Genomic DNA, 22,446 nt, shown 5'->3' on the forward strand with positions numbered 1-22,446 from the left:
CCGTCTTTACTCTCCCCCCCGCCCACACGCCGGTGCAGCCGCAGCTGCTGGTGCTTCCGGGCCGATCCGAGGATCCGAGACCTGGCTCCGAGAGCGCCGACGGCTGATGCTCCTCCGGGGCACGCAAGAATCGTAGAGGAACAGCAACCTCGAGATCCTGGGGAGGTGAGGAGGGAGTTTGGGGAAGGGGATAGAGGGAGAGGAGGGGAGTAGGAAAGGGAGAGGAGTTATGGAGGGAGGAAGGGAGTGACTGAGGGTAGAGGTGAGGGAGGGATCGGCGGAGGGTAGGAGGAGAAGGAAAAGAAGAGGGAGGAGGGAGAGTGAGGGAGGAGGGGGGAGTGGGGAATAGATGGAGAGGATGGCAGTGGGGGTGGTGAGGAGGGATAATGGGGGGATAGGGGGAGGTGAGGATTGGGGGAGGTGGGGGGTAGAAGGATAGGAAGGGGTAGGGAGGGGAGAGGAGTTATGGAGGGAGGGAGTGACTGAGGGTAGGGGAAAGGAGAGGAAGAGAGAGTTGGGGGAGGGATTGGGGAGGGGAGGAGGATAGGGGAAAGAAGAAAGAGGGTGAAGTGGAGGAGATGGGAGTGCTACGGATGAGGGGCAATGAGCTGTGCCTTTACAGTTGGGGGCTATGGGTGAGCTATTGGGTGGAATATTGTGTTGGGGGCAAAGCCTCCTGTGTCACAGGGACCCATCTCATCCTTCTAAATTCCAGTGAATACAAGCCCAGTCGCTCCATTCTCTCAGCATATGATAGTCCCGCCATCTCGGGAATTAACCTCGTGAACCTGCGCTGCACTCCCTCAATGGCAAGAATGTCCTTCCTCAAATTAGCAGACCAAAACTGCACACAATACTTCAGGTGTGGTCTCACCAAAGCCCTGTACAACTGCAGATGGACACCATTCAGATAATAATCTGTCTTCAAGTTCTTGCCTCCAAAGTGGCTAACCTCACATTTATTCACATTATACTGCATCTGCCCACTCACCCAGCCTGTCCAAGTCACCCTGCATTCTCATAGCATCCTCCTCACAGTTCACACTCCCACCCAGTTTTGTGTCATTCGTCTGCAAATTTGCTAATGTTACTTTGAAGTCCTTCATCTAGATCATTAATGTATGTTGTAAATAGCTGTGGTCCCAGCAACCGGGCCTTGCGACACCCCACTAGTCACTGCCTGCCATTCTGAAAGGGACCCGTTAATTCCTACTCTTTGTTTCCTGTCTGCCAACCAATTTTCTATCCATGTCAATATCCTACCCTCAATACCATGTGCTCTCATTTTGCCCAGTAATCTCCTATGTGGGACCTTATCAAATGCTTTCTGAAAGTCCAGGTACACTACATCCGCTGGCTCTCCCTTGTCCATTTCACTTGATACATCCTCAAAAAATTCCAAAAGATTTGTCAAGCATGATTTCCCCTTTGTAAATCCATGCTGACTTGGGCTGATCCTGTTACTGCTATCCAAATGCCCCGCTATTACATCTTTGATAATCGACTCCAGCATCTTCCCCACCACCGATGTCAGGCTAACAGGTCTATAATTCCCTGCTTTCTCTCTCCCTCCTTTCTTAAAAAGTGGGATAACATTAGCTTCCCTCCAATCCACAGGAACTGATCCAGAATGTATAGAACATTGGAAAATGATCACCAATGCGTCCACAATTTCTAGAGCCACCTCCTTGCGTATCCTGGGATGCAGACCAGCAGGCCCTGGGGATTTATCAGCCTTCAGTCCCATCTGTCTACCCAACACCATTTCCTTACTAATGTGAATTTCCTTCAGTTCCTCCGGCACCCTAGGTCCTCTGTCCTCTAGTACATCTAGATCGAACCCTGATCGAGGTTGGTTTGTGTGATGGTCTCTGGTTCTGTCAGGCAGCAACTCTACCGCTGTGCCACTGTGTTAATAACAACGTCTTGCCATTGCCTTTCATCACCCATCGGCCTGAAGAAGAGTCTCGACCCAAAACGTCACCCATTCCTTCTCTCCAGAGATGCTGCCTGTCCCGCTGAGTTACTCCAGCATTTTGTGTCTATCTTCATATTAAATGAAGCTGGGTCTACATTAATTTGCAAACCCTTTGCCTTAGGCTGGGAGATATGTGGAGGGACTTTCCAAATACCTTCTGAGATCAAATTTCAGTCTCTGAAAGTGGAAGGTCACTTGGGTTAACCATACATCAAAGGGAGTCATGAACACTGCTGAGTAGGATGGTGTGAAAGTAAAAGTGAGTTTAGCTGTGATGGATACAATGTAATGTACTTTGATGCTCCTTGTCACCTTTTCTTCCGACGCATCTGGTTTTATCCTGGGTCAAATGAGCGGTGTGTCAAATCTGTTGCTAAATCTGACACGGGAACACCTATTGTGGGCATGAGGCTGAGACGGTATGGTTTGTTGCACAGTCATTCTTTCTTATTCCTACTTGCGTGGTCTAGATTGTAAGGGGTAAGTTATAGATATATTCAGAAAGCCCATTTGGTTAATTTGTGATACGAGTGGGCTGACCTGCAACTCTGATGATGCGTCACCACCGGTCAGTAGATCATAGAATCAATCAGCATGGAAACGGGTCATTCCAGTCAACACGTCTACACCAACCAGCGGTCACCCATCCATATTAAGCAACTCTTGAGAGAATGAATGGGTGACGTTTCAGGTCGGAAGAAACGGTCTTGACCAGAAACGTAACCCATTCCTTCTCTCCAGTGATGCTGCCTGCCCCGCTGAGTTACTCCAACTTTTTGTGTCTATCTTCAGTTTAAACCAGCATCTGCAGTTCCTTCCTACGCATATTAAGCACTTGGTCCACACTCTTCTCTGTTTAGTTTAGTTTGTTGTCACATGTACCAAGGTACAGTTATTGTCACGTGTACCAAGGTATGGTTTTGTTGCGTGCTAACCAGTCAGTGGAAAGGCAAGACATGATTATAATTGAGCCGCCAACAGTATTCAGATACACGATGAAGGGAATAACGTTTAGTGCAAGGTAAAGTCCGATTGAAGATAGCCGGAGGGTCACCAATGAGGTAGACAATAGCTATGGACTGCTCTCTAGTTGTTGGTAGGATGGTTCAGTTGCCTGGAAACAACTGGGAAAGAAACTGTCCCTGATTCTGGAAGTGGGTGCTTTTTTCGGTTTCAGTTTCAGTTTAGTTTATTGTCATGTGTACTAACATACAGTGAAAAGCGTTTGTTGTGTGCTATGCAGCCAGCAGAAAGATAATACATGATTACAATCAGGCCATTTACAGCGTGTAGATACATGATAAGGGAATAATGTTTAGTGGAAAGTAAAGCCAGCAAAGTCTAGTCGAGGATAATCCGAGTGACACCAAAGAGATAGATAGTAGTTCAGCACTGCTCTCTGGTTGTGGTAGGATGTTTCAGTTGCCTGATAACAGCTGGGAAGAAACTGTCCCTGAATCTTGTGGTATGTGTTTTCACACTTCTATACCTTTTGCCTGATGGGAGAGGGGAGAAGAGGGAGTGGCCAGGGTGCGACTCGTCCTTGATTATGCTGCTGGCCTTGCCGAGGCAGCGTGAGGTGTAAATGGATTCAGTAGAAGGGAAGTTGGTTTGTGTGATGGTCTGGGCTGCGTCCACAATTCTCTACAATTCCTTGCGGTCTTGGATGGAGCTGTTCCCAAACCAAGTGAAGCATCCCGATAAAATGCTTTGTAGAAGCATCTGTAGAAGTTTAGATGCTCATCTAGCCAATTCTTTAAATGCTCTCTACAAACCTGCTTCATTCAGATTCAGATTCAGATTCAACTTTAATTGTCATTGTCCGTGTACAGTACAGAGACAACGAAATGCATTTAGCATCTCCCTGGAAGAGCGACATAGCATATGATTTGAATAAATATTTACATTAACATATATACAGACATAGTGTTTTTCCTGTGGGAGGAGTGTCCGGGGGGGGGGGGGGGGTGATTGGCAGTCACCGAGGTACGTTGTTGAGTAGAGTGACAGCTGGTCCGGCAACGGAGAGACCTGTAGCGCCTCCCGGATGGTAGGAGGGTAAACAGTCCATGGTTGGGGTGAGAGCAGTCCTTGACGATGCTGAGCGCCCTCCGCAGACAACGCTTGCTTTGGACAGACTCAATGGATGGGAGCGAGGAACCGGTGATGCGTTGGGCAATTTTCACCGCCCTTTGCAATGCTTTCTGGTCGGAGACAGAGCAGTTGCCATACCATACTGTGATACAGTTGGTAAGGATGCTCTCGATGGTGCAGCGGTAGAAGTTCACCAGGATCTGAGGAGACAGATGGACCTTCTTCAGTCTCCTCAGGAAGAAGAGACGCTGGTGAGCCTTCTTGATCAGAGTTGAGGTATTGTGGGTCCAAGAGAGGTTATCGGAGATGTTGACTCCCAGGAACCTGAAGCTAGAAACACGTTCCACCTCCGTCCCGTTAATGTGGATGGGGGTGTGCGTGCCGCCCCTGGACTTCCTGAAGTCTACAATGAGCTCCTTGGTCTTCTTGGAGTTAAGGGCCAGGTTGTTGTCAGTGCACCATGCTGCTAAGTGCTGGACCTCCTCCCTGTAGGCCGACTCATCGTTGTTGCTGATGAGGCCAATCACCGTTGTATCATCTGCATACTTGATGATGGTGTTAGTACCATGTACAGGTGTGCAGTCATAGGTGAAGAGGGAGTAGAGGAGGGGGCTCAGCACACAGCCCTGTGGAACGCCGGTGTTTAGTGTGAGGGTTGAAGAGGTGTGCTTGTCTAACCTAACAGACTGTGGTCTGTTGATTAGAAAGTCCAGTATCCAGTTGCAGAGGGAGGGATCGATGCCCAGGTTACCGAGTTTGGTGATCAGTTTAGATGGTATAACGGTGTTGAATGCTGAGCTGTAATCGATGAACAGCATTCTTACGTAAGTGTCTCTGTTGTCGAGGTGGGAGAGGGCGGAGTGAAGTGCCGTTGAGATGGCATCCTCCGTACTCCTGTTCTTGCGGTAGGCAAACTGATAGGGATCCAGTGTGGGGGGTAGGCAGCTTTTGAGGTGTGCCAGGACCAGCCTCTCGAAGCACTTGGTGATGATGGGGGTAAGTGCAACTGGGCGGAAGTCGTTGAGGCTTGCCGCAGTGGAGTGTTTTGGCACTGGCACGATGGAGGTGGTTTTAAGGCACGTGTGGACAACTGCTTGGGCAAGTGACAGGTTGAAGATGTCAGTCCAGACGTCTGTCAGCTGCGCAGCACAGGCCCTGAGCACGCGCCCGGGGATGCCGTCAGGGCCAGCAGCCTTACGTGCATTAGTCCTACTCAGTGCCACGAATACGTCGTAGGGGGTGAGTGTGAGGGGTTGGTGATCGGCAGGGAGCACAGCCTTGATGGCTGTCTCTAGATTGTCCCTGTCGAAGCGGCCATGCACGTGTATTCCAGGTACTTACCAGTCTCTGGATAAAGAAGGATTTCCTCATATTCCCCCTTACCTAAACCTGTGTTCTCTAGTTTTACCCACTTCCGAAAAGGAGACAAATGTGTTCAGGTTTACTCTCTCCACACCCACTAGATAAAGTTCAGTAATGCTCTGTCCCTTGTTGGTCTATCAACAAACTGCATGTGAAGGCTCTCCTAGACATACCTAAAAAAATGGTATTTGGGAAATTGAAATTCTGTTGTATAATCCTATTTTTTTTCTTATATCTCCCTGATATCTGCCTACATATCTGTGACTATCTCCCCATGTCTGCTGCGAGGTCGGTAATACACACCCTTCAAAGCAGCTACACCCTTTCCCCTTACTAATAGCTTACCATATGGACTAATTTGAGGAGCCATCTTAGATGAATGCACAAAGACTTTTACCCAGATTATGGGAATTAGGAATCGGAGGACATAAGTTTAGGGCGAGAGGGGAAAGACCTGAAGGGAAAACTTTTTCACACAAAGGATGGTGGGTATATGGACCGAACTGTCAGAAGAGATAATTGAGGCAGGTATTATAACAACATTTAAAAGACATTTGGATGGGTGCATGGATAGGACAGGTTTTAGAGGGATATGGGCCAAATGCAGGCAGGTGGGACTAGTGTAGATGAGGCATCTTGGTCAGCATGGGCAAGTTGGGCCGAATAGCCTGTATCCGAGCTGTATGACTCTGATTCTATATCCTCTCTTAAAAGGGAAGTAATGTATCCCTTTGACTAACAGTGCAATATGTCTTCCCCTTTTTCATTCCCAGCTATCTCACCAGAAAATTAAGTTGCTAGTCCTGCCCATTTTTCAACCATGTCATGTTCATAAGTTCTAAGAACAGAATTAGGCCATTCGGCCCATCAAGTCTACTCTGCCGTTTAATCATGGCTGATCTATCTTCCTCTCTCAACCCCATTCACCTGCCTTCTCCCCATAACCCCTGACACCCGTACTAATCAAGTCTCAGTGACATCAGCAATAGGCTTAGGTTTATTATTGTCACATGTATCTTGGTACAATGACAAGCTTTGTGTTGCATGTGATCCAAACAGATCAGATACAATCAAATCAAAGTCAAGTACAATGAATAGAGCAAAGGGGAGATACGGAGTGCAGAATATAGTTCTCTGCATTGTGACACATCGTAGTTCCATAGATCAAGTCCAACGTCCTCAATGGGGTAGAGGTGAATTGAACAGCACCTGAGCATATGGAACAACTGTTTAGAAGCCTAGTAATGGAGGGGAAGAAGCTGTTCCTGTATGTGGTGGTACACCCGGGCAGCATGGTGGAGCAGCAGTAGAGTTGCTATGTTAGAGCACCGGAGACCCGGGTTCGATCCTGACTACGTGTGCTGTCTGTACGGAGTTTGTATGTTCTTCCCGTGACCGCATGGGTTTTCCCTGAGATCTTCCGTTTCCTCCCACACTAGTGGTTTCCTGTCCCACTAATGCGACTTCTCAGCGACTGTCTTCGACCATCAAGCTCAAAGGCACTCGCCTGTAAAACCTCTAGCTGGATGGACCGCCAGCGATGTAACTGCGAGACACGCGCACACACGCACGCGCACACACACACACACACACACACACACACACACACACACACGCACACGCACACACGCACACACGCACACACACACACACACACACACACACACACACTTAATTTAGAGAGCGGGGAGAGAAGGGGTGAGAAGGTGGGGAGAAGGAGTGGAAACACTTTTAAGAAGCCAGACAACTTTTAATAAAGTTTAGCCGCCATTTAACATTACCGGTCGCTTTACTTACCTTTTTTTTCTCAACGAGCTTTACATTCAACTACCCTTGATTTCCTTTGACTACCCTCGATTACCTATGAATAACATGACGAACTACTACGACCTACCTCGACTAAACCTACGAGTAAAAAAAGTATAGATTTTTTTCCACGGCAACCTTTTTTTACTCACAGCCATTTTTCAGCATGTTGAAAAACACGCCGCGACCTAGCTGAGGCCTCGAGTACGCGGGGACTACTCTCAAGCATCAAGCACTCTCAAGAATTACAAAGACCTCCTAGGACCTCGTGTCGACCATGCTGCGAGTATGAGTCGAGGGCGAACTCTTCTGAACTCACGGATTTGGTCGCCGCAGTGGGACAGCCCCTTAAGGCAGCAACTCTGCCGTTGTGCCACCGTGCCTATCCAATCCCTCCACAGATGCTGACTGACCCACTGAATCTCTCCAGCACTTTGTGTTCCAGCATCTGTATTTCTTTGTATCTTCATAGCAGCTGTGTGTCGTCTGATCTCATGAACAAGCTAATTCCTGTACACGGGTCCAAACTCATTTACTTTGGGGGAAAAACTAACCAGATTTTGCAACGTTTGGTTTGGTTTATTATTATTATTGTCACATAGTGGGATACGGTCAAAAGTTTTTATTTGCGTGTTTTTATTCAATCTTCTTCGAGTCCGTTGCAATCTCAGATGTCGTTCTGCCAGTATCTGGCGCAGGTCACAGCTGGTCGGGTCAGTTCAGCCAGGTCCTGGGGGCTGCACTGGAGGGCGTCGTCACACTCCAGTAGGTGGGACATTGTCTGTACTGCTCCACAGCTGCATGTGTCTTCTGCCTGGTAGTTCCATGCTTTCATAAGTGCTTTGCACCTCCCCTGCTCCACTCGTAATCTGTTGAGGGTCTTCCAGGTTGGCCATGGGAGGTCGTACCCGCTGGCGAGGCATTCAGTCGGAGTGATTCCTCTCTCCATCCAGTCGTGGGCTCGTGTGTTGAGCTGGTTCCATTCATCTTTCCAGATGTTGGTCCTTGCTGTTTCTTTGGTTGTCTGGAGAGGTGCGACTGTCTGCAAGAAACTGGCTCTGGATTTCAGTCGGGGTGGAGGTGCTGTGTGTCCGTGCAGGGGGTGCCTGGTATCGATCTCCTGTGCTCTCCGCTCGTCTTGGGCGACGATGGATCGTCTGATATGGGGGGGGGGGGGGGGCAATACCAGCTAGGGCGTAGAGGCACGGGACTGGCGTTGTCTTTATGCATCCCGTGATAATGCGGCAGGTGTCGTTGAGGGCTGTGTCAACCAGTTTGGTGTGGTGGGAGCGGCTCCAGCTTGAGCACGCGTATTCAGCTGTGGAGAAGCACAGGGCTAGGGCAGTTGCACGGATGGTTGGTGGATCAGCGCCCCACTTTGAGTTTACCAGTTTGCGCAGGATGTTGTTGCGAGTGTTGACCTTGGCTTTGGTGTTCTGAAGGTGGGTTTTGAAAGAGAGTGTCCTGTCGAGTGTGACTCCAAGGTACACGGGGTGGAAGTGGTTGGAGAGTTTGTGGCCATCCCATGAGACGCTCAGTTGTTTTCCTGCATCTCGATTTTTAAGATGGAAGCTGCATAGTTGGGTTTTTGATGGGTTGGGTTTCAGGTGGTTGTTATTGTAGTAGGTTGTCATCTCTTGGATGGCGCTTTCCAGGACAGACTCGATCTTCTGGAAGTTCTCCTGTTGGGTGGTGATGCAGAGGTCATCAGCATAGATGAAGCGGCGGCATTGTGGGGGAGGTGGTTGGTCGTTGGTGTAGATGTTGAAGAGGAGGGGGGCCAGTACGCTGCCTTGTGGTAGGCCATTCTTTTGGGCTTTCCATTTGCTCTTCTTGTCGTTTAGTCAATCAAGTTGGATAATACTATACATGAGTACAATCAAGCCGTACACAAAACGACTTTAGGCTTTACTTTAGAGGTACAGTGTGGGGCTCACCAAGCACACACCGACCAATGATCCCCGCACACTAACACTATCCTACACACTAGGAACAATTTACAAATTTGCCAAAGCCAATTAACCTACAAACCTGTACGGCATTGTGGAGTGCGGGAGGAAACCGGAGAAAACCCAGGTGGTCACAGGGAGAACGTACAAACTCCGTACAGACAGCACCCATAATAAGAATCGCTCGGTTCTCTGGAGCTGTAAAGCAGCATCTCTACCGCTGCACCACTGTGCCACCGTAAGTACAACAGGTAGAGCGAAGAGAAAAGTACCAGTGTTCAGAAAATAGTTTCTAAGCATTGTAGCAGAACAGTTCCAGAGGAAAAAGTCCAGTGTCTGCAATGAGGTAGGCGGAAAGTCGGGATTGTATCCTAGCTTATGGAAGGTCTTCAGAAGTCAGGTAACAGAGGGGAAGAGGCTATCCTGAGTCTGGTGCACTTGCTTTCAAGTGTTTTTGTACCCTTTCCCAGTGGGAGTGCAGTTTTGGGTCAGGAAGGACATTCTTGCTATTGTGGGCGTGCAGCATAAGTTCACCAGGTTAATTCCCGGGATGGCGGGACTAACATATGATGAAAGAATGGGTCGACTGGGCTTGTATTCACTGGAATTTAGAAGGATGAGGGGGCTATGTTTTCTATGAGTGGAGAGGAGAAGGAATGTTTGGGATGGGAAAGTCGAGAATGTTGGGTGCTCTCCCGCTGCAGCATGAAGTATAGATGGAGTCAGTGGTGGGAAGTTTGGTCTCTCTGATGGACTGGGCTACATCTACAGCGCTGCAATTTGTTCAAGTCCGCAAATGAGAAATTGAGAAATTTTAACTAATTTTAACGTATTACGTTTTAATAACCATAAACATAACATAGCACTTTTTTTTCTGTTGGCCAACAAATTTCTGGCAGAGGGAGATGCTTAAGTCAGAAGCAATTCATATTTCAAAAGCAAGAGTCAGTGTCAATTGTACAATGTCCTGGCACCCGAACAATGAAATTATTTCTTGTCCACACTCTTGTTGCAGCTTTACAGGCACATTAAACTAACAACACAATAAATAAATAAATATACAATAATACAATAAATTATCTGTTATACAAAGTAACCAAACCATAGGGCAATAGGTAGTCTCCCAACAGGCAAGAATATAGAAGTGTGAAAACACATTACTCCAGATTCGGGGACAGTTTCTTCCCAGCTCTTATCAGGCAACTGAACCATTCAGCGCTGAACATTCTTCACATTATTCCCTTTATCATGTACCTATACACTGTGGATAGCTCAATTGTAATCATATATTGTCTTTCTGCTGACTGGTTAGCAAGCAACAAAAGCTTTTCACTGTACCTCGGTACACGTGACAATAAACTAAACAAATTAACTAATAATAGTCCCTTCATTGTGGCATTGTGCTTAGAGCAAATTTCTGGTCAATTCTAGATATTTTGGTGAGAAAACATTTGCCTGAAAGATGAACTCGCTTCCTCTCTCTCTCCACAGATGCTGCCTCAGATCTTATGCATTTCCAGATTGTTCTGGGTTTACTTCATATTGTCAGTAACTGTTGTTCTAAAAAATATACGGGACTAAGTGGGACCCGTTGGGTCCCAGTCACACGGGAGGCCTGGTCCCCCTACGCAACCCATTCCCCCAACGCAATATTCCACCACTCACCCATAGCCCCTAACTGCACAGACGCGGCTCATTTCCCCTCATCCCTGAGCACTCCCTCCCCTTCCTCTTCATGTGTGGGAGGGGAGCGAAGTGCGGTGTGTGACAGGGTGGTGTGGGGTGGGAGGGGAGGGGGTAGGGGGTATGTGTGTGGGCTAGAAGGTGTATGAGGGGGTGGGTGGTGAGTGGGCGGGGGAGGGGGAGAGAAAGCTTGGATAAAAGACGGGTGAAGAGTCATGGGGGAGTGGGGGGTATCACGGGGAAGGGGGCAGTAGCCAACGAAGGAGAACAGAGGGGAAAGGGCTGGAGCTGGTGGTGCGATAAGGACTCATAGCGGGAGCTGGTCACTGGTCATTCTCCTTCGCCGGGATCAGAGTCTCCGCTTTCCGTTTGCGATATTGGCGGCATCTCTGACTCCGCACCGGGCTGGGCTGGGCTGGGCTGGGCCGGGCCGGGCCGGACTGGACAGGGCTGGGCCGCTTCCGGTCCCTCTGAAAATTAAGTCCAGTTGGAGATCTCCGCCAGCCACCCTCAGCTCCAGTAAAGACACAATGGAGCAGGAAGGGGCGGACCGTCCTGGAGAGTGACCAGAGAAGAGACTAATCCGCGCGGCGCTGGCTGGCAGGAGTGGAGATCAATCTGCGCATGTGCGGTTTTAAAGATTTTTAAACCTCGCTAACTTTTACAATAAGCCACCGATTGGAACGAAACGTGGTGCACTCGCAGCATAGGAGAACAGCGAGTGAGCTGACGAAAAATCATAGCGCTATCGCGTACCGTTTTTGCGCAAATAGTAAAAAACGTGCAAATCGGAAGAACACAAGATTAGAGTTTTAGTTATGCATAGAAGATTATCGTGAGATTTAACCAAATCAAAATCCAATATATAAATCAACATAATGTTTGTTGTAAATTGATCGATTAATCATTAATTAATCAGCATCTCTGGAGAGAAGGAATGGGTGACGTTCCTGGTCGAGACCCTTCTTCAGACTGATAGAGAGTGCAGGATGTCATTCTCAACTTTGTAGCACATCAGCTCAATAGACAATGTCTAATGTCCTCAATGGGGTAGCGGTGAATGGGAATCCCAGCCAGCAGCAACAGAAACGTGGGATCTATTTAGTTTTGGAATAAAAGTAAATTGATCCCACTCGAGCAATGGTTGGAAGCCGCGGAAATTCACCCTTCACAGGGTGCAAACTGATAATATAATGAATTGCCTGGAATGATCCCAATTGCATGTTATCATCACTGTTGTTTCCCAGGTATTTGTAATTAAAGGTGCACTCGTCATAGTGAACACTAGGTCCATCATGTGAGTGACTGGTATCCCAGAATCCAAGAGCGGTTTGAGTTTAGTTTAGTACAGACTGTTACCAAAGCGAATTAACTTAAAAACCTGTAAATCTTTGGAGTGTGGGAGGAAACCGGAGCTATCGGAGAAAACCCACTAAGGTCACAGGGAGAACGTACAAACTCCGTACAGACAGCACCCGCAGTCAGGAATGAACTCGTGTCTCTGGCGTTGCAAGGCAGCAACTCTACCGCTGCACCACTGTGCCGCCATGCAAAATGTTGCAGAGATCTTAATGGAATTCTTAACTGCTTGATTCAAAAAGGAACAAAAGATTGTGCATTGTAGTGCATTGTTTTGTCTTCAATAAAAAAAATTATTTGATTATTGAATCAAACTAACCCATCTTTCCTCCACTGTCTTCTGCAGATCCGAATACTGTCATGAATTATGAAGGAATCGCTCTCCTGATAGTGATGGCCACATGCAGCTACATCGGAATACTGACTGGCTTTGGGGCCTTCATTTTGAGCTTCTTGGGATCAAGGCATCCTCTGTTGTTTAACATACCAATTATGTTACATTTTATAACGGGTAACCCCCTCTTCCTTTTTCTTCTCATTGTTTAATTTGCCTTTGTTTTTCTTCCAATCCTCCCCTTGTCTTGGGGCATTGGTTGTGGCTGAGTTTTTTGCACTGTTAATTGGTGGGATGCGAGGGAATACTGTGGAATGGAGGCACGTTGGTATACGCGTCCAAAGATCTCTGAAATTAGTAGCATCGGAGTAGCATTGGTTGGTAAAGTAGGCATGTGGTATGTATAACTGACTCTCTCATCTCAAAGTCCAAATCTTTTTGAGTCCCATTTCGAACGCTCGAACACCTGCTTGGTTTATAGATATATAGAAACACAGAAACATAGAAAATAGATGCCAGGAGTAGGCCATTCGGCCCTTCGAGCCTGCACCGGCATTCAATATGATCATGACTGATCATCCAACTCAGTATCCTGTACCTGCCTTCTCTCCATACCCCCTGATCCCTTTAGCCACATCTAACTCCCTCTTAAATATAGCCAATGAACTGGCCTCAACTACCCTCTGTGGCAGAGAATTCCGCAGATTCACCACTCTCTGTGTGAAAAATGTTTTCCTCATCTCGGTCCTAAAAGATTTCCCCCTTATCCTTAAACTGTGACCCCTTATTCTGGACTTCCCCAACATCGGGAACAATCTTCCTGCATCTAGCCTGTCCAACCCTAGCGTGGTAACTGAGCCCTTTGGCCCGTTGAGTCTGCACCGACCAGCGATCCCCGTACATTAGCACTATCTTACGCATTAGGGACAATTTACAATTTTTACCAATGCCAATTAACCCATAACCCCAAACGTCTTCGGAGCGTGGAAAGAACCGGAGCACCCAGAGAAAACCCTTCTGGTCTCGGGGAGAATGTACAATCTCCGTACTGGCAGCACCCGTAGTCAGGATCGAACCTTGTTCTCTGGTGTGGCAAGGCAACAACTCTATGGCAGCCCCACCATATCACCCATGTCCTCCTGGGCAGTAAGTAGAACAAAAATAAAGAGGGCCGCGTGTACTTTGCAGGATTCTGAAGGAATAGAAAGTGAAGCCATTGCTGGTGATTCCATGAGTGTGCAGGATAAATAAAAATAAAGATGTACACACTGTGCTAGAGTAACTCAGCGCGTCTGACAGCACCTTCTTTGCAGAAAATGTGGCTGCCTGACCCACGCAGTGACTCCAACACTTTGCGTCTAACTTTGGTACGAACCAGCATCTGTAGTTCTTTGTTTGTAATTATAATTAAATCTGGTAAGTGGTGTTCATTCACATGGAAGACTGTAATGAAAAAGTGGATAACTTTTCATTCATTATGACATTTAAAGAATAAATATCATGGTGAGGGAGACAGTACAAGTGGCACGGTGGCCCAGTGGAAGAGTGGCTGCCTCACAGCGCCAGAGACTCAGGTTCAAACCTGACTATGGATGCTGTCTATACGGAGTTTGTATGTTCTCCCCGTGACCTGCGCGGGTTTTCGCTGGGTGCTTCGGTTTTCTCCCACACTCCAAAGACGTTCAGGTTTGTAGGTTAATTAGCTTCGGCAAATATTGTAAATTGTCCCTAGTATGTAGGATAGTGCTAGTGTATGGGGTGATCGCCAGTTCTGTGCCAAAGGGCCCGTTTCTGTGCTGTAACTAAACTAAACTAAAAGTAGGAATGAACTGCAGATGCTGGTTTAAACCAAAGTTAGACACAAAAAACTGGAGTAACTCAGCAGATCAGGCAGAATCTCTGGAGAAAAGGAATAGGTGATGTTTCAGGTAGACAATAGACAATAGGTGCAGGCGTAGGCCATTCGGCCCTTCGACCCAGCACCCCTATTCGATGTGATCATGGCTGATCATCCTCAATCAGTACCCCGTTCCTGCCTTCTCCCCATATCCACTAACTCTGCTATCTTTAAGAGCCCTATCTAGCTCTCTCTTGAAACTATCCAGAGAACCGGCCTCCACCGCCCTCTGAGGCAGATAATTCCACAGACTCACAACTCTCTGTGTGAAAAAGTGTTTCCTTGTCTCCGTACTAAATGGCTTACCCCTTATTCTTAAACTGTGGCCCCTGGTTCTGGACTCCCCCAACATCGGGAACATGTTTCCTGCCTCTAGCGTGTCCAAACCCTTAATAATCTTATATGTTTCAATAAGATACCCTCTCATCCTTCTAAACACCAGATATACAAGCCCAGCCGCTCCATTCTCTCAGCATATGACAGTCCCGCCATACCAGGAATCAACCTTGTAAACCTGCGCTGCACTCCCTCAATAGGAAGAATGTCCTTCCTCAAATTAGGGGAGCAAAACTGCACACAATATTCCAGGTGTGGTCTCACTAGGGTCTTGTACAACTGCAGAAGGACCTCTTTGCTCCTATACTCAACTCTTGTTATGAAGGCCAACATGCCATTCGCTTTCTTCTGACTGAGAGTCAGGGAGATGGGGACGAGAGATATAGACAGTGATCTAGAGAGATATAGAACAAATGAATGACAGATGTGCAAAAAGTCTGTGATATTGAGTCTGGGTTAAAATATGGTCGTGGAGTAGGAGGAATCACAGGGGGAGCAGCAAGAGAGGATGATGCAGATCTCTCATCAGAGAGAGGAGGAGAACTTCTTCAAAGTAGACATACCTTGAGGAGATTTTGCAGTAGAGCAGACAAAATGTAGGAAGGAACTAAAGGTGACTTCAGCGTCAAATCTGGTGAAGGAGTGAACACATGGAGCAAGTGAATGTAATCTTCAGTACACATACCAAGAGTTCTGCTGTCAACTGAAGTATGTGACTACTGACTAAATATTTCCTTTAGGATTCCATTCAGGGAGATGCCAAAGTGTTGGACTGATCTTCAGACCAGACTTGGCAATGCTATCTCAAAATAATTAACTCATGTACACGTCAAGAGAGTTGGGACGATTAGGCTTAATTTTCATTTGTCGCTACCTTGAGGAAAATACTATTTAAATGTTATTTTGCTGCTTATTTCAGGCATTTGAAATACCTCATCAAAATGACACTTGAATTTTTAATGCAGATATATTTAACAATGCGTTTACAAAAGAAGTCCCCCAAGTGTCTGCAGAATATCCCAGCCAGATGGAACATTTGCTTAATGGTCTCAGGGAAGTGGGAGAGGAAGAAACATGCTCAGATTAATGTTTCGAGAATCTCTGTAACACAGCAGTGTATCTAGGACCAGGTGTCTGTCAATGGAAGGAGTGAGAAATAATAGCAGTTAGCTTCGTGGCAGTGGAGAGCAAAATAATTAAACATTGCAGGCAGATCTCACAGTGGACACAGGTAAACTAATTACTATTAATTATATATTAACTAAAACCTTCCATTTGACAATGATTCCTTTTTGTCTACTCCATCATCAAATCAATATCTAATGAATGCTCATCAAGTTGACCATAAGATCATTAGTGATAACCATATAACCATATAACAATTACAGCACGGAAACAGGCCATCTCGGCCCTACAAGTCCGTGCCGAACAACTTTTTTCCCTTAGTCCCACCTGCCTGCACTCATACCATTACCCTCCATTTCCTTCTCATCCATATGCCTATCCAATTTATTTTTAAATGATACCAACGAACCTGCCGCCACCACTTCCACTGGAAGCTCATTCCACACCGCTACCCCTCTCTGAGTAAAGAAGTTCCCCCTCATGTTACCCCTAAACTTCTGTCCCTTAATTCTGAAGTCATGTCCTCTTGTGTGAATCTTCCCTATTCTCAAAGGGAAAAGCTTGATCACATCAACTCTGTCTATCCCTCTCATCATTTTAAAGACCTCTATCAAGTCCCCCCTTAACCTTCTGCGCTCCAGAGAATAAAGACCTAACTTATTCAACCTATCTCTGTAACTTAGTTGTTGAAACCAGGGCAACATTCTAGTAAATCTCCTCTGTACTCTCTCTATTTTGTTGACATCCTTCCTATAATTGGGCGACCAAAATTGTACACCATACTCCAGATTTGGTCTCACCAATGCCTTGTACAATTTTAACATTACATCCCAGCTTCTATAGGAGCAGAATTAGGCCATTCGGCCCATCAAGTCTACTCCACCATTCAATCATGGCTGATCTATCTCTCCCTCCTTACCCCATTCTCCTGCCTTCTCCCCATGACCTCCGACACCCGTACTAATCAAGAATCTATCTATTTTTGCCTTAAATATATCCACTGGTTTTGGCCTCCACCGCCTTCTGTGGCAAATAATTTCACAGTTCACCACCCTGACTAAAAAAGTTGAAGGTGTAAATCTTTCTCTCTCTGCACACCTGCTGCCTGACCTCCTGATTGCCTGTTTGCCATTTCGTCGTTCACATTTTCAGCATCTGAAGCAGTGGGGTACCATGAGGGGAATAGAGAGAGTGAATGCACAGTCTCTTACCCAGATTTAGGCAATCCAAGAACCAGGGGGCATAGGTTTAAGGTGAGAGGGCAAAGATTTAATAGGAACCTGAGGGACAACTTTTTCCACACATTGAGTTGAGTTTATTGTCTCGTGTACTGAGGTACAGTGAAAAGCTTTTGGTGCGTGCTAACCAGTCAGTGGAAAGACAATTAATGATTACAAATGAGCCATCCAAAGTGTATGGATGGAATAACATGAATACCTTTTAGAGCAAGGTAAAGTCCAGTACTATAACAACATTCAAACGACACTTGGACAGGATAGAAACATAGAAAATAGGTGCAGGAGTAGGCCATTCGGCCCTTCGAGCCTGCACCGCCATTCAATATGATCATGGCTGATCATCCAACTCAGTATCCCATACCTGCCTTCTCTCCATACCCCCTGATCCCTTTAGCCACAAGGGCCTCAACTGGCCTCAACTACCTTCTGTGGCAGAGAATTCCACAGATTCACCACTCTCTGTGTAAAAAATGATTTTCTCACCTCGGTCCTAAAAGACTTCCCTCTTATCCTTAAACTGTGACCCCTTGTTCTGGACTTCCCCAACATCGGGAATAATCTTCCTGCATCTAGCCGAGCCGAGTCTATCCAGTCTTTCTTCATATGAAAGTCCTGCCATCCCAGGAATCACGTGAACCTTCTCTGTACTCCCTCTATGGCAAGAATGTCTTTCCTCAGATTAGGAGACCAAAACTGTATGCAATACTCCAGGTGTAGTCTCACCCAGTCCCTGCCCTGGATTTGTCTGCCTGCCACTTTTACTTTTCTCCTTGCTACCTATTGCTTCTACCCGCATTTTACACCCCTCTGTCTCTCTGCTCTTGCACCCATCCCCCCGCCACATTAGTTTAAATCCTCCCCGACAGCACTAGCAAACACTCCCCCAAGGACATTGGTTCCATTCCAGCCCAGGTGCAGACCGTCCTGTTTGTACAGGTCCCACCTCCCCCAGAACTGGTTCCAATGCCCTAGAAATTTGAATCCCTCCCCCTTGCACCATTTTTCAAGCCACTTATTCATCTGCAATATCCTCCTATTTCTACACTGACTAGGATCTTGGATAGGAAATGTTTGGAGGGATATTGGCCAAACGTAGACAAATAAATCTAGCTTGAATGGAGCATTTTGGTCAAATGGATTAGCTGGGCAGAAGGTACAGTGAAAAGCTTTTTTTTGCATGCTAAAAGGCCGCAGTAAGACAATATTTGATTACAATTGAGCCATTCACAGTGTACAAATACGGGATAAAGGAATGCGTTTAGTGAGCATAGTTAAAGCCACTGTTGGAGTAGAGATTTAAAAAAGTAGAGCAATTGTAATGCGTGATTGCAGATCCACTTCTGTGACCAGCACACAAAGAGTCGCCTGGCCTGGGCGCCATAGCTTGGTACACGTGACAAAAATATACCAACACTTGCCCCTCGAGATCGCCAGCTGTACTGGATGGTGACGATGACTCACGCTAGGCTAGAGCTAGGCCTTAAGCTAGACTATAAATGCAACTAAGGTGGACTATAAACTAAACTAAGATAGACTATAAACTAAACTGAGATAGACTATAAACTAAACTGAGATAGACTATAAACTAAACTGAGATAGACTATAAACTAAACTAAGATAGATTATAAACTAAACTGAGATAGACTATAAGATAAACTGAGATAGACTATAAGCTAAACTAAGACTATAAGCTAAACTAAGCTAACCTATAAGCCAAACTATAAACAAACTACTCTAAGCTAAACTATAAGATATATTATGCTAAGCTAAACAATAAAATAAACGATGCTAATCTAAACTATAAGGTACACTATACTAAGGTAAACTATATGTTAAGCTAAGCTAAAGATGGACACAAGATGCTGGAGTGACTCAGCGGAAGAGGCAGCATCTCTGGATAGAAGAACTGGGTGATGTTTTGGGTGGAGACCCTTCATCAAGCTAAGCTAAACTATAAGCTGAACTAACCTCAGATGGTTTTGTCCTTGTGTTTTTCAGCCATTCTGGACATTGGGTCACTGGCACTGTGCTCCTACCTGTACTTCCAGGTGAAGTCAAAGCTGAGGAGGAAGAAATTTGAGAAGATGACCATGCAGACGACGCTGGGAGAGAGCTTCGTGATTGCCGTGTTTGCTCTCATGTTTGCGGTGACCGCCTCGGCCTTGAGTCTACACAAGGTCCTTCTGAAGGACGTGAGAGTGCCGGAGGGGAGGACAGAAGAGGAGTCGGCCCTGGTGGCTCCACAGCCCTGTGAAAACAATGAAGAGAGCGGCTAAACTCTTTGCACTACCAGCCCTCTGGGCTCCCTTGGAGTTGTCCGTTTGACCCAGTGAGCTGTGTGCAGCGGTGCTAACGGATGGGGTCAAAGCACAGGGTCAGAATGCAGCCCAGGTTGCAATGGACAGCTCGCTGTAGAGCAACAGGAACGACGTGTTGGACTGCACGAGGAGGAAAAGCTGTAATGTTTGCTTTATACATTATTTTAAATGTATATTTTTACTCTTTGTACAATCGCCACCACTTGAAGTAGTAGATTTTCTGAAGTAGTAGATTTTCTGAAGTTGTTGCTCAGACAATGGTGATTTATATCCAATAAACCTCACTGAGTCTGACTCACCAGGGATGATTCTTGATTAGTACGGGTGTCAAGGGGTTATGGGAAGAAGGCAGGAGAATGGGGCTGGGAGGGAAAGATAGATCAGCCATGATTGAATGGCGGAGTAGATTAGATGGGCCAAATGGACTAATCCTACTCCTCGAACTTGTGAACATGACCCGAAGAATTTCTCAATGTTGGGGCATTAGCGGATAGAGAATATCTGAATCTAACCCACAAGGTTCCCTTTAACACATTCCAATTGTCTGTTTCTCGGTGGCCTGAATGTAACCACTATTAATGCAGTTCAGTTTAGTTTAGAGCTACAGCATGGAAACAGGCCCTTGACTCCAGACTGACCATTGAGCACCCATTCTCACTAGTTATATAGATACATACATAGAAAATAGGTGCAGGAGGAGGCCATTCGGCCCTTCGAACCAGCACCACCATGCAATGTGATCATGGCTGATCATCCACAATCAGTACCCCGTTCCTGCCTTCTCCCCATGCCCCTTGATTCCGCTAGCCATAACAGCTCTTTCTAACTCTCTTTTGAATGCATCCAGTGAACCGGTCTCCACTGCCTTTTGAGGCAGAGAATTCCACAAATTCATGACGTTTTTCCTCATCTCAGTTCTAAATGGCCTACCCCTTATTCGTAAACTATGGCTGACAGACAAAAATGCTGCAGAAACTCAGCGGGTGAGGCAGCATCTATGGAGCGAGAGAAATAGGCAACGTTTCGGGCCAACACCCTTCTTCAGACTGAAACAGTCTTAAACTGTGGCCCCTGGTTCTGGACTCCCCCAACATAGGGAACATATTTCCTGCATCTATCATGTCCAATCCCTTAATAATTTTATAAAATTCTATGTTATCCCACTTTCATATCCACTTCTGACAAATTAGGGGCAATAGTACATAAGTATAACCCAATTAAGTACAGTATGTATAGAGACAGCCCACTGAGTCTATATACAAGAGTCACCAGGTATGCAGCCATCGCCTCCATCCACATTGTCCAGTGAACTGTTATTCCTCTCCTCGCTCGGCCACCTTTAGCCTTTGTGGCCTGGGAGTGCCTCCCACAGCCGATCTTGAGGGCGCGGAAGCCAAGACCCCCGGCTCTTCTTACCGGCCCTATTTCTAGCAACCGCTAACGTCGCCGACTGCCTCATCCCTCTCTCCGAGTTCCAGGCCTCGGGGACGTGCAGGAGACGAGCTAGGAGTAGAGTACATCTTAAATGGTGGCACTTTCTTCTCTAATGTCCCCCCACTAGTTCTAGACATGTGTCCAGGGAAACATTTCTCAGCATCTATCCTGTTGGCCTCACTCAAAATCTTATAACATATTGTTATAACTCATTCTATACTTCGAGGAGTACAGGCTTAACCTTCTCAACCTACCACCTACAGATAGTGAAGATGGTTGTGAAAGATTGCAGCAGGATCTTGATCGGTGGGCTGAGGAATGGTTGATGGAATTTAATACAGAGAAAGGTGAGGTGTTGCATTTTGAGAAGTCTAACCACGGGCAGGATCTACAAAGTGAATGGTAGGGATCCGAGGAGTGTTGTAGAGCAGAGGGATCTAGGAGTACAGGTGCATGGTTCCCTGAAGGTCGAGTCGCAGGCAGATAAGGTGGTCAAAAAGGCTTTTGGTACATTGACCTTCATCAGTCAGTATTGAGTTTAGAAGTTGGGAAGTCATGTTGCAGTTGTATAAGATGTTGATAGAGTATTGTGTTCAGTTCTGGGCACCATGCTATAGGAAAGATGTTGCCAAGCGTGAAAGAGTTCAGAGAAGATTTATAACAATGTTGCCAGGACTAGAGGGTGTGAGCTAGAGGGAGAGGTTGTGTAGGCTGGGACTCTATTCCTTGGAGCGCAGGAGGATGAGTGGTGATCTTATAGAGGTGTATAAAATCATGAGTGGAATAGATCGGGTAGATGCACAGAGATTCTTGCCCAGAGTAGGGGAATCGAGGACCAGAGGACAAAGGTTTAAGGTGAAGGGGAAAAGATTTAATAGAAATCTGAGGGGTAGCTTTTTCACACAGACAGCGGGGAGTGTATGGAACAAGCTGCCAGAGGAGGTAGTTGAGGCTGGGACTATCCCATCGTTTGAGAAGCAGTTAGACAGGTACATGGATAGGACAGATTTGAAGTGATATGGACCAAACGCAGCAGGTGGGACTAGTGTAGCTGGGACATGATGGCTGGTGTGGGAAAGTTGGGCCGAAGGGCCTGTTTGCATACTGTATCACTCCATGACTCTGACCTATATCTCAGGAAGCAATGTTCACTGCAATTCTATGAAATTCTTTTATATTCTTTAAAATGGAGACCAATAAAATGTATGCACTATTCAAGGACTCACCAACATCCTGTACTTTTCGCTCCTATCTGTACAATAAAACCTATCATTCTGTTACACTTCCTCATGATAGTATCTTTTGTACCTACACTTCAGCCCTTTGTGTTTCATGTGAGATGGGGGAGGGGATGGAATCTGTGGGAGGGTTGAAATGCACAACCTCGATCTCTTCTGTGTGAAATTAAAGGAAATTGTAGCTCAGTTGTGATACCTGTTCCAGAGTCATAGTTTCCTTTTATACTTCTGACACTTAAGACTGTGCAAATTATTAGATTGGGATTATTATATCATAGTTAACCAATAAATGCAA

The 22,446-nt window shown here is 46.4% G+C and overlaps 1 protein-coding gene across 1 annotated transcript in view; it reads left to right on the forward strand.

The window, feature by feature from the left end:
• The window catches only part of LOC116981931 (transmembrane protein 127-like), a 34,091-nt gene extending 14,318 nt beyond the window's left edge, over positions 1-19,773 (forward strand). Inside the window, exons 2-3 of the mRNA XM_033035157.1 lie at positions 12,578-12,742; positions 19,160-19,773. Of these exons, the coding sequence (XP_032891048.1) occupies positions 12,578-12,742; positions 19,160-19,437 (443 nt within the window). The 3' untranslated portion in view covers positions 19,438-19,773. The remainder of the gene's footprint in view (positions 1-12,577; positions 12,743-19,159) is intronic.
• Positions 19,774-22,446: the final 2,673 nt, after the last annotated feature.

The sequence above is a fragment of the Amblyraja radiata genome, chromosome 1 (genome assembly GCF_010909765.2).
Source record: "Amblyraja radiata isolate CabotCenter1 chromosome 1, sAmbRad1.1.pri, whole genome shotgun sequence".
Lineage (NCBI taxonomy): Eukaryota > Metazoa > Chordata > Chondrichthyes > Rajiformes > Rajidae > Amblyraja > Amblyraja radiata.